This window comes from Pongo pygmaeus, chromosome 16, assembly GCF_028885625.2.
Source record: "Pongo pygmaeus isolate AG05252 chromosome 16, NHGRI_mPonPyg2-v2.0_pri, whole genome shotgun sequence".
Taxonomy (NCBI): Eukaryota; Metazoa; Chordata; class Mammalia; order Primates; family Hominidae; genus Pongo; species Pongo pygmaeus.
The window spans coordinates 35640466-35653221 of record NC_072389.2 but is presented as its reverse complement, the minus strand read 5'-3'; the positions used below and the strand labels follow the sequence as shown (position 1 = coordinate 35653221).

The 12756-nt window shown below is 41.5% G+C and overlaps 1 protein-coding gene across 4 annotated transcripts in view; it reads left to right on the top strand.

Annotated features, from left to right (window-relative positions):
• OTUD7A (OTU deubiquitinase 7A) overlaps nt 1–12756 on the top strand; it is a 402045-nt gene that overhangs the window by 203314 nt on the left and 185975 nt on the right. The window contains exon 1 of one of the 4 annotated variants that reach the window (XM_054450329.2): nt 10148–10358. The exons of the other annotated variants lie outside the window; for them this stretch is intronic. Within the exon in view, the coding sequence (XP_054306304.2) occupies nt 10212–10358 (147 nt within the window). The 5' untranslated portion in view covers nt 10148–10211. Of the gene's footprint in view, nt 1–10147; nt 10359–12756 lie in introns of those variants that run through there. 4 annotated transcript variants of the gene reach the window in all.

Genomic DNA, 12756 nt, shown 5'->3' with positions numbered 1-12756 from the left:
CAATTTTAGATACTAAAAAAATGCCCCCTGCTGACCTCACCACTAGCCCAATATTCCCCTACTAGCCGTGTTAAAAACTACCAGTTTCACTTCACCAGGGCTTGATGTTTTCAGGCTTTTTTTCCCTTGCCAATTTGATGCATGAGGGCTTGGGTGAGGGTGGTTAGTGGTTATCTTGTCTAATTTGTATTTTCGTCATTATGACTAAGGTTGATTCTCTTTTCATTTGTTGACTAGTCATTTGAGTTTCCTGTAAATTACACATTCATATAATACGTCAATTTTTTAATTGGTCCTTTGAATACCAATCCCTTGTTTTTATGTTTTTTCCAGAATTTCTTATTCTGTTATATAACTTTAAAATATCTATGATTTTTTTCTCATATAGAACTTTGTTTATTGTCTTTGGTTTTTGCTATTATCAGTTTTATCAACTTTATTTTGATGGTGTATTAGTCTGTTTTCACACTGCAATAAAGAGCTGCCCAAGATTGAGTAATTTATAAAGGAAAGAGGTTTAATTGGCTTACAGTTCAGCATGGCTGTGGAGTCCTCAGGGAACTTACAATCATGGTGGAAGGTGAAGGGGAAGCAAGGCACATTTCTTTACAGGGCAGCAGGAAGGAGAAATGCAAGCAGTGGAAATGCCAGGCACTTAGAGAACCATCATATCTCATGAGAACTCATTCACTATCATGAGAACTCACTCACTCTCATGAGAACAGCATGGGAGAAACCACCCCCATGATCCAATGACCTCCACCTGGTCCCACCCTTGACACATGGGGATTACAATTCAAGATAAGATTTTGGGTGGGGACATAGCCAAACCATATAATTCCACATCTGGCCCCTTCCAAATAAAATCTCATGTTCTCACATTTCAAGACACAATCATGCCTTTCCAACAGTCCCCCAAAGTCTTAACTTATTCCAGCATTAACCCAGAAGTCCAAGTCCAAAATTTCATCTGAGACAAGGCAAGTCCCTTCTGCCTGTGAGCCTGCAAAGTCAAAAGCAAATTAGTTACTTCCTAGATACAATGGGGGTACAAGCATTGGATAAATACAGCCATTCCAAATTGGAGAAATTAGCCAAAACAGAGGGGCTGCAGGCCCCATGCAAGTCCAAAATCCAATAGGGCAATGTTAAACCTTAAAGTTCCAAAATGATCTCGTCTGATGCCATGTCTCAATCCAGGTCATGCTGATGGAACAGGTGAGCTCCTACAGCCTTGGGCAGCTCCATCCCTGTGGTATTGCAGGGTATAGACCCGCTCCTGGCTGCTTTCACAGGCTTGTGTTGAGTGTCTGCGACTTTTCTAGGTGCACAGTACAAGCTGTTGGTGGATCTACCATTGTGGGATCTGGAAGATAGTGGCTCTCTTCTCACAGCTCCACTAAGCAGTGCCTCAGTGGGGACTCTGTGTGGGGGCTGTGACCCCACATTTCCCCTCTGCACTGCCCTAGCAGAGGTTCTTCATGAGGGCTTTGCCCCTGCAGCAAACTTTTGCCTGGACATCCAAGCATTTCCATAGATCCTCTGAAATATAGGCAGAGGTTAACCTCAATTCTTGACTTCTGTGCAGCTGCAGGCTGAACACCACATGAAAGCTGCCAAGGCTTGTGGCTTGCACCCTCTGAAGCAACAACCTGAGCTGTACATTGGCCCCTTTTAGCCACAGCTGGGACATAGGGCACCAAGTCCTGAGACTGCACAAAGCAGCAAGGCCCTGGGCCCAACCCACAAAACCTTTTTTTCCTCCTAGGCCTCCTGGCTTGTGATGGGAGGGGCTGCTGTGAAGACCTCTGACATGCCCTGGAGGCATTTTCCCCATTGTCTTGGTGACTAACATTTCACTCCTCATTAGTTATGTACATTTCTACAGCCACCTTGAATTAGTCCTCAAAAAATTGGTTTTTCTTTTCTATCACATTGTCAGGCTGCACATTTTCTTAACTTTTATGCTCTGCTTCCTTTTAAACATAAGTTCCAATTCCAAACCATATCTTTGTTAATGAATAAAACTAAATGCTTTTAAGAGCACCAAGTCATCTCTTGAATGCTTTGCTGCTTAGAAATTTCTTCCACCAGATACCCTAAATCATCTCTCTGAAGTTCAGAGTTCCATAGATCCCTAGGACAGGGGCAAAATGCCACCAGTCTCTTTGCTAAAGCATAAAAAGGGTCACCTTTGCTCCAGTTCCCAACAAGTTCCTCATCTCCATCTGAGACCACCTCAACCTGGACTTGATTGTCCATCTCACTGTCAGCATTTTGGTCAAAGCCACTCAGCAAGTCTAGGAAGTTCCAAACTTTCCCACATCTTCCTGTCTTCTGAGCCCTCCAAACTGTTCCAACCTCTGCGTGTACCCAGTTCTAAAGTCACTCCCACATTCTTGGGTATCTTTATAGCAGTGCCTCACTCTCTGTGGTACCAATTTACTCTATTAGTCTGTTTTGATACTGCTATAAAGAACTGCCTGAGACTGGGTAATTTACAAAGGAAAGAAATTTAATTGACTCACAGTTCAGCATGGTTGGGGAGTCCTTAGGAAACTTACAATCATGGTGGAAGGTGAAGGGGAAGCAAGATACCTTCTTTACAGGACAGCAGAAAGGAGAAATACAAGCAGGGGAAATGCCAGGCACTTATAAAAACCATCAGATCTCATGAGAACTCACTGATTATCATGAGAACAGCATGGGAGAGACCACCCCCATGATCCAATTACCTCCACCTGGTCCCACCCTTGACACATGGGGATTATGGGGATTACAATTCAAGATGACATTTTGGGTGGGGACACAGCCAAACCATATTAGATGGACCTTCACTTTTTACCTCTTAAAAAGGCTTTATTTATTAGTTAGGGCTGGCTAAATGCTAAAATGAACATCCCCACAAATCTCAGCGCTTTAACACAAGGCAGGTTTATTTCTTGCCATGTGCCAGCCTGATGGGGATCACACCATCATGTAGGGACCCACATTTCTCCCATCCAGCAGCTCTACTATCCCCTGGGGTCACTGACTCTCTGCTGAATCCTCTCTAATGAGCTGAGCTGGCAAATAAGAGTTAAGGGAGAAGTGGGGATGCAACGGGAGACTGGGGCCAGGCCTGGAAATGGCTCACATTCCTTCCATGCCATATTCTATTTTCATGGAACTTAAGTCACGTGGCCACACCTTGCTTGGCCTTGGGAGGCCAAGAAATGTGACCTAGAAACACAAAGGCAAGGGCCATGGTCAACATCAGGCAGGGTCTCCAGCACACTTTTCTACCACAAGGTCATAAATGTATTCACCTATACTTTTCTCTGGCACACTTACAGTTTTACTTCTTGTCTATGTGTATTTAATTCCTGTGGAATTTGTTGGTCAGTGATACGATGTAGGGAATCTTGCTTTATTTTTTCCAGTTAGGTTTCCAGCTTCTTTTATACATTTTATAATGTGGTCCTTTTCCCACAGGATTTTCAGAAATTTGGGATTCCCCACGTGTGTCATTCTGTCAGTTAGCGATGCTTTCAGCTTTGTCGGAGATGTTTAATTTCACAAGACAGAGTTGGAAGCCAGTGCACCATTGGGTTGGCTGCTCAGGGATGTCATGGCAGCATCTTTCAGGTTCTCTTGATCCGTCCCTCATGGTCACAGGCCAGCACAGCTTCTCGTATGACATCACTTCAAGGTGGGAGGATTCTATGCATCCCTCTTAGGAAAGCAAAACATTTGCCAAAAGTAGCCTAGCAGATTTCCTATTGCATTTTGGCAGCTCATGGAGGAGAAAGAACTGGCCACATGGATACTTTTAGCTGCAGGAAAAACTGGTAAAGCAGAAGTCAGAATTGTCTTGATTGTCTTGATTCACTTAGCCCAATCATCAGCCCATGTGTTAAGCCCATGGATTTACTACATGGGGCTGAGCACATTGTAGCCATGAGCAAAAGCAAAGGTCTGTTGGCAATACGGAAAGGGAATGGGTATTGGATGGGAAGTTAAGGGCATCTGCCATTATCATATAGCAAATTCTCTCTCTCTTCCCCCACTACCCTCACACATCTCTGCATTTTCTGTTCTCCTCCACGGGTCCATATGTATCCATGTCTGTCCCTGTGTATCCATCACTTTAGTCACAATATCTTTATGTGTGAAGTGTGGGAGAACAAACATCCAACTTATTTTCATCAAAATTGCCTTGGAATTACTGGCTTATTCTTCTAAGTTTTAGAAACTGTTTGTCAGCTTCCACAAAAAAATTCTGTATTGATTGCATTCAATTTATTATACATATTAGAGAGGAACTGGCATCTTAACAATATAGTCTTCCCATCCATTTATTGAAGTTCTCTTTCTATACCTCATTAAAGATTTATTGTTTTCTGCAAAGGAAAAAAAAATAAAGGTTTCCTTCTTTTTGTGTGTTTTTCCTAATTAACTTACAGGATATTTGGTGGGGGTTGGTTGGCTATTATGAAATAGATCTTTTTGTGTTGTTTTTAAAATTCTAAGTTGGCTAATGTTGACATGTAGGAAAAGTGTTGATTTTTGGATGTTGATCTTGTTCCAGCCATTTAAAAATGTTCTCATTTGTTATAATACTTAGTCATGAGTTTGTTCTAAACCTTGATGGAAATGCTTCTAAAGTTTTCATTATTAGGTCTGATAAGTCCTAAAAAATTAGAATCAATATCATTTAATAAGTAGAAAAAAGGTTCCTTCTATTCCTGGTTTGTTTCAACTTGGTATAATGAATAACTGTGGGCTTTTTGGCATCTTTTAAGATGACCATATGGTTTTTCTCCTCAAATTTGTTAAGATAGTGTATTGGCATGAGAATCATGTTTGGCTGTTAGTAACAGAGAGAAGACATTATGGCAGATTTAACAAGAGGAGAATTCACTTCTCTCACATGTACGAGAATGAGGCATTCCAGGGTTGGTAATGGCATCTCCAGAACCCCACAGACTCATCTCCTTCCACCCTAATAACCCCCACAACCAAGCACCCAAGATGGCTGCAGCAGCTCCAAGGCTCTAATTTGTCTCTTTATGTCTTTTTCTGTCGTTTGGACTCATTTGCTAATCTTTAATTTTAAGTTGTACATCAATGTTTATAAATGGTATTTGCCTTGGGTTTTTTTTTTCTATTGCCTCTTTTCTAGTTCAGACATCTAAGTCATTTTACCTTTATCTATCAATTAGGAATACATTCAGGTACAAGTAACCAGACATTTGACTTAACTGGCTTGAAAAAATAGATACTTAGATGAGAAGTATAATAAGAAGTCCAGGGGTGGACTGTCTACAGCTGGTGCAAGTGTTCCATGATACCATCGGAAATAGCTTCCTACTCCACCCAACTTTTGTTGAGTTTTGTCCTCTTGCATTATGTTTTATACTCCCAGAATGGTGGGTGGACTTGCAGATGTTATTTCCTCTCTCAAGGCAGAAAGAAGGGGAAAGGTATCATGAGAAAGGACTATTCCATTTAAGCCTGTCTCTTTCTATCAGGTAAGCAGGTGCTTTCCTCTAAACCCAACCAGTTGGAAACCCAGCCATTTCCATCAGGTAGACTGAATCGTCGTCCAGCGTGGCACATGCAGATTGGTGAATCACAGGTCGAGGAATAATGGGCTTTCACCAATTGCATTTCATCCCTGGGTGCTAGGAATTTTGTCTGTCTTTTCTGAAATCCAGGGTCTCAACTGCTCCCTGATAAACCAAGATTCAGTCTGCAGTAGGTGCAAGGGTATGCAGTGGACAACATCTAAGAAGCTGGGCTAGCACCTGCCCATTGCCTTCTAGGCTCTGGATGCCAATTTTTTGTATCTTCATTTATTTTCCTAAAGCATGTCATTCCTGTCAGTTCTGTCTTCTGAAATTCTCATCAGCCTCCTGCAGGCCTCATAACATAGGTAAGCTACTCACCCTGGCAGCCCCCAGGGCCGGCCCTCACCTTCACCCCCAGCCTCTTGGCCACTGGCTCTCCTGGACACACTGGGGTATCTGTGCCTGGCCACCACCCATGTTGCTCATCCAGCCCAGAATGCCCTCTTTGCACTTTTCCTTAATCCTCCTCAAAAATTTATCTTACCTTCAGCTGTCTTCATCTGCCAGGCACAGAGGAACTGTTCCTTTCTCATATTCCAATGGGTTTACTTGTAAGCAATATTAGAGTATTGATTGCAATCTAGGTGGAATTTTGGGTATTTTCATGTCTGCCCATCAGGATGGAGTATGAAGGTAGGTTTAGTGTTTTTAGTTTCCTTTTGTTCATTTATTCGGCATACTTATTATCTGGTATATTCCAGCTTGTGGTAATGTTAAGACAAATAAAACATGAACGCTGTCCTCCGGGGCAGTCTTCACAGAGAGAAGAAGGAGGCAAGTAGGTTGGGGTGACAGCTCAATGCGCAAAGTGTGCCCCACCACTTGTCACAATGACAATGGCAGACTGGGAAAAGAGGCTGACCCATTAGGCTGTCTTTTCCTTCAAAATAAGGTGCCTTTACCCAGAAGAACTGATTTAATGATTGGAATCGATAGTAAAAGTAGCAGTCTGATTTGTAACTTTTTTGGATTTTTTTTAAACCCTTGTCAACGGCACATTGATCTGATTCAGGCACATATTTTATGCTAGTGTAACAGCTAGATTTGTGAGCCTGAAGAATAAAAACATAAATCTTTCAAAGCAAAGCGGCCTTGCAAGCATTCCAATGCTGAAGGTTTAGAATTGTCAGGCAAGCTCTGCTGCACATTTTCAGGGATGAGATAATCTCTGTGACATGGAGGTTCTCTTGTAAGGTGATCTTTTCAGGGTGTGGGCACATTACACTGTTGCAAGATTGTAGTTTTCTACAAGTCAGAACAAGTGTCACCATGTTTTGTGGCCTTACAAAGTACACTTTCATGTTTAAGTCTTTTCTTCAAAACTATAGATTATTATTCCTTGTGGATTCTTTAGGAATTGTCTACAAACTGTCCCAAATTTAGAATGCTTGGACTTAGGATTTTCTAACTTTAGGATAGATTTCTTGGGAGGTTACCCCATCATAAGTCAAGGAGCTTCTGGACTTAACGATGGTTCGACTTATTTCAACTTTAAGGTGGACTTATTGGAATATTAAATTCATTTTCAACTTATTATATTTTCAACTTAAGATAAGTTTATTGGTGTATAACCCCATCATAAATTGAGCATCTGTAGTTTTTATGAACAGTCTGTAACCTTTTTGGGATCATAAGCCCATGACTGTAATGATAGCTGTACACTTGCTGTCATAGGAGGAACCCTGGAAGAATTCTATATGCCATTGATGAGTATATCATTTCAGTGCACACAGGAGAAAACTTCAGTAGGTCCTACACTTACTGCTATTCCCAAATATGTAAATTTTAGAAGAGACTTTCCTTCCATCTTTCCATACTGGGAGAAAACTATGAAAAGGTACAACTGAGTGAGTGTCAACTAAGGAAATGTTTTGCTTCCAATCATGCATCTATGCACATAATATATTTCAAAGGCACCAGGTGTTATGACCTGACACCTTTTGAAGACACCCTGTTCCATTGTAAAGGGATGGTATTGTGTGATGGAATAATGGTGACTTTTGGATCAAAGTGAGTCTATGTGGGAATCCTTACTCTGCCACTGGATACTCTGGGCTTTAGTAAAATGGAACAAAACCACTGTCCCTGTGGAATTGTTGCCTGTATGAGAGTTAACTCACCCTTAAAGCAGTAAGCATGATCAATGTAATTGTGGGCACTCAGCAAGTAACATTTATTTTCCTTAGTGAGATATATAGAGGATTTAGGCCCATGGGAAGAATCTTTTTAACTCCATTCAAATAAATTTGAAAACCAAGTTAAGATGGATAAATCTCTAGGAAAATATGACCTAACAAAATTAAACCACATAGAGATAGAAAGACTGGGCAGAGCAATTTCCATAGGAAAAAATTAGAGGAAGTTGTGAAGTTGTAAAAGAGCTCCCTGAAAAAGAAGGACCAGGAACAGATTGATTTGTGGGTCAAATCTACCAACCTTCAGATATCAAATGGCCCTGGTGCTACTTAGGTTAATCCAGAGCATTGAAAAGAAAGTGAAACTTTCAATTTTGTTTTATGTATATAATATTAACTATAAAGCCTGACAAAGATTACACATAAAAGTAAAAAGATTACACAAAAGTAAAAAAGCTAATTAATATAGCTCAATTAATATAGATTGAGCTATATTAATAAACTAGCTCAATCTAGTTTATTAATATTAATTTAAGAATTTTACAGAAAACCAAATGCCACATTTTCTTACTTAAAAGTGGGAGCTAAGCATTAAGTACACATGGACTCAAAGAAAGGAACAACAGACACTGGGACCTACTTGAGGATGGAGGGTGGGAAGAGGATGAGGATAAAAATACTACCTAGCAGGTCCTATGCTTATTATCTGGGTGGCAAAATAATCTGTACACCAAACCCCCATGACATGCAGTTTACCTATATAACAAACCTGCACATGTCCCCCGAACCTAAACTAAAAGTTAGAAAAAAATAAACAAGTATTATGGGAATCGTTTAAAAAAGAGTTTTAAATAAAAATTAGCAAAACCAAATCAAAAAGCACATAAAAAGAAACATCAATGAATGATTAAAGGAGATTTATTCCAGAAACATGAGTTAGGTTCAGTATTAGGAAGCACATTAATATAATTCATCATATTAGTAGATTTTATGAAAAAAATAGTATGAAAGTCAACATCTATCCATAATAAAACCACTCAGTAGAAGAGGTTCATGGATACCTTTTAAACGTGTGTGTCACTACCCAACTTCAAACTATACTACAAGGCTACAGAAACCAAAACAGCATGGTACTGCTACAAAAAACAGACACATAGACCAATGGAACAGAATAGAGATCTTGGAAATAAGACCACACATCTGCAACCATCTGATTTTTGACAGAAATAAGCAATGGGGAAAGGATTCCTTATTTAATAAATGATGCTGGGAAAACTGGCTAGCCATATGCAGAAAATTGAAACTGGATCCCTTCCTTACACCTTATACAAAAATTAACTCAAGATGGATTAAAGATTTAAATGCAAAACCCAAAACTATAAAAACCCTAGAAGAAAATCTAGGCAATGCCATCTAGGACGTAGGCATGGGCAAAGATTTCATGACAAAAACATCAAAAGCAATTGCAATAAAAGCAAAGATTGGGATCTAATTAAACTAAAGAGCTTCTGCACAGCAAAAGAAGCTATTATCAGAGTGAACAGAGCCTACAGAATGGGAGATTTTTTTTTTTTTTTTGAGACGGAGTCTCGCTCTGTCCCCCAGGCTGGAGTGCAGTGGCGCGATCTCAGCTCACTGCAAGCTCTGCCTCCCAGGTTCATGCCATTCTCCTGTCTCAGCCTCCCAAGTAGCTGGGACTACAGGCGCCCGCCACCACACCCAGCTAATTTTTTTTGTATTTTTAGTAGAGATGGGGTTTCACCTTGTTAGCCAGGATGGTCTTGATCTCCTGACCTCGTGATCCACCCACCTCGGCCTCCCAAAGTGCTGGGATTATAGGCGTGAGCCACCGTGCCCAGCTGGGAGAAGATTTTTATAATCTATCCATCTGACGAAGGTCTAATATCCAGAATCTACAAGGAACAAATTTACAAGAAAGAAACAAACCCATTAAAAAGTGGGCAAAGGATATGAACAGACACTTCTCAAAAGAAGACATTTAGGTGGCTAACAAACATACGAAATAGAGCTCAACATCACTGGTCATTACAGAAATGCAAAGCGAAACTGCAATGAGATACCATCTCATGCTAGTCAAAATGACAATTATTAAAAAGCCAAGAAACAACAGATGCTGGCGAAGCTGTGGAGAAATAGGAATGCATTTACACTGTTAGTGGGAATGTAAATTAGTTCAACCATTGTGGAAAACAGTGTGGCGATTCCTCAAAGACCTAGAACCAGAAATACCATTTGACCCGGCAATCCCATTACTATATATACCCAAAGGAATATAAATCATTCTGTTATAAAGATACATGCATGTGTGTGTTCATTTCAGCAGTATTCACAATAGCAAAGACATGGAATCAACCCAAATGCCCATCAGTGATAGACTGGATAAAGAAAATATGGGATCTTCGTGGCAGACGGGAAGCGGGACTAGATTGCAGCTCTGACTCAGATGGACACAGCAGCATTCCGAGGCTTGCATCGTGAATTTTTAGCTCCAGATCGACTGCAAGAACAAACCAGCAATCCTGAGAGGACCCACAGACCCTCTGAAGGAAGCAGACTGCTCCTGCAGGACCCAGGAAACACCTCAAATACTGTGAGTGCCCCACCTGCAGAAGTGGAAAAGGGAGATCCTGCTCTCCCTAACACACACCCCCAGTGGAGAAACTGAAGGTCTGTTTGCAGGAGAAGTTTCCGACCTTAACTGGAGCTGAGTCAGTTTAGAGAACTGAGTGAAATACAGGGGTAGAGGAAGCAGTGGGAAAGGCCCTGGGAGCTCCCTGGGTCCCCAAGCAGGCCATTCCTGCCTGGTACCACAGGGATCCTTTGGGAGGGAAGCCAGAGGAGGGGGGAAAAACACCACAGGGAGAAGGAAGTCTCCAGCCGAACTTTGTAACAATTTGAACTGGGTGAGAAGCCTCTTTGCCAGAACTCAGGGGAGGGTGCAAATCTGTCGTGCAGACTCTCCACAGGCGGGGGTAGAACCAAGCCCTTTTCTTTTCCAGCTGGGAAGCAGGTAACCTGGGGCAAGTTCTCAGCTCTGCTCACCCACTGCCTGGAAACAGACTTGAGGCTATTAGGGGAGGCACAGTTGGAGGAGACTGGCCCTTCGGACTGCATGGGAGCTGGGTGAGGCCTGTGACTGCCGTCTTTCCCTCACTTCCCTGACGGCCTGCATGACTCAGCAGAGGCAACCATAATCCTCGTAGGTACACAACTCCATTAACCTGGGAACCTCACCCCCATCCCCCACAGCAGCCTCAGCAAGACGTACCCAAGGACAGTCTGAACGAAGACACCCAACCCTGCCCCCACCTGATGGGCTTTCCCTATCCACCCTGGTAGCTGAAGACAAATGGCATTTAATCTTGGGAGTTCTAGGGCCCCACCCACCACTGGTTCTTCTCCATACTACCACAGCTGATGCTCCCTGGAAAGTGCCACCTCCTGGCAGGTGGCCAACCAGCACAAAAATAGAATATTAAACCACCAAAGCTAAGAACCCTTGCAGAGTCCATTTGACCCCACCACCAGCTCCAGGAGAACAGGTGCTGGTGTCCACAGCTAAGACACCCATAGATGGTTTACATCACAGGACTCTGTGCAGACAATACCCAGTACCAGTCTGGAGCCAGGTAGACTTGCTGGGTGGCTAGACCCAGAAGAGAGACAACAATCGCTGCAGTTTGGCTGGCAGAAAGCCACAATTATAGGAAAAGCAGGAGAGTACTACATCAATGGAACACGCCATGAGACAAAAGAATCTGAACAACAGTCTTCAGCCCTAGACCTTTCCTCTGACAGAGCTTACCCAAATGAGAAGAAACCAGAAAACCAACCCTGGTAAGATAAAAAAACAAGGCTCTTTAACATCCCCCAAAAAATCACACTAGTTCACCAGCAATGGATCCAAACCAAGAAGAAATCCCTGATTTACCTGAAAAATAATTCAGGAGGTTAGTTATTAAGCTAATCAGGGAGGCACCAGAGAAAGGCAAAGCCTAATGTGAGGAAATCCAAAAAACAATACAAGAAGTGAAGGGAGAAATATTCAAGGAAATAGAGAGTGTAAAGAAAAAACTATCAAAACTTCAGGAAACACTGGACACACTTATAGAAATGCAAAATGCTTTGGAAAGTCTCAGCAATAGAATTGAACAAGTATAAGAAAGAAATTCAGAGCTCGAAGACAAGGTCTTTGAATTAACCCAATCCAACAAAGACAAAGAAAAAAGAATAAGAAATATGAACAAAGCCTCCAAGAAGGCTGGGACTATGCTAAACAACCAAACCTAAGAATAATCAGTGTTCCTGAGGAATAAGAGATTTCTAAAAGCTTGGAAAAATATATTTGGGGGGAATAATGGAGGAAAACTTCCCTGGCCTTGCCAGAGACCTAGACATTCAAATACAAGAAGCACAAAGAACACCTGGGAAATTCATCTCAAAAAGATCATCACTTAGGCACATTGTCATCAGATTATCTAAAGTTCAGATGAAGGAAAAAATCTTAAGAGCTGTGAGACAGAAGCACCAGGTAACCTATAAAGGAAAACCTGTCAGACTAACAGCAGATTTCTCAGCAGAAACCCTACAAGCTAGAAGGTATTGGGGCCCTATCTTCAGTATCCTCAAATGAAACCACTTTCAGCTAAGAATTTTGTATGCAGCAAAACTAAGCATCATATATGATAGAAAGATACAGCCTTTCAGAAAATACAGAGAGAATTGACCACTACGAAGCCACCACTAGAAGAACTGCTAATAGGAGCTCTAAATCTTGAAACAAATCCTAGAAACATATCAAAACAAAACTTTGTAAAGCATAAATCACACAGGACCTATAAAACAAAAATACAAGTTAAAAAGCGAAAACAAAAAATGAAAAAACCAAGGTACACAGGCAACGAATAGCACAATGAATGCAATGGTACCTCACATCTCAATAATAACATTGAATGTAAATGGCCTAAATGCTCCACTTAAAATATACA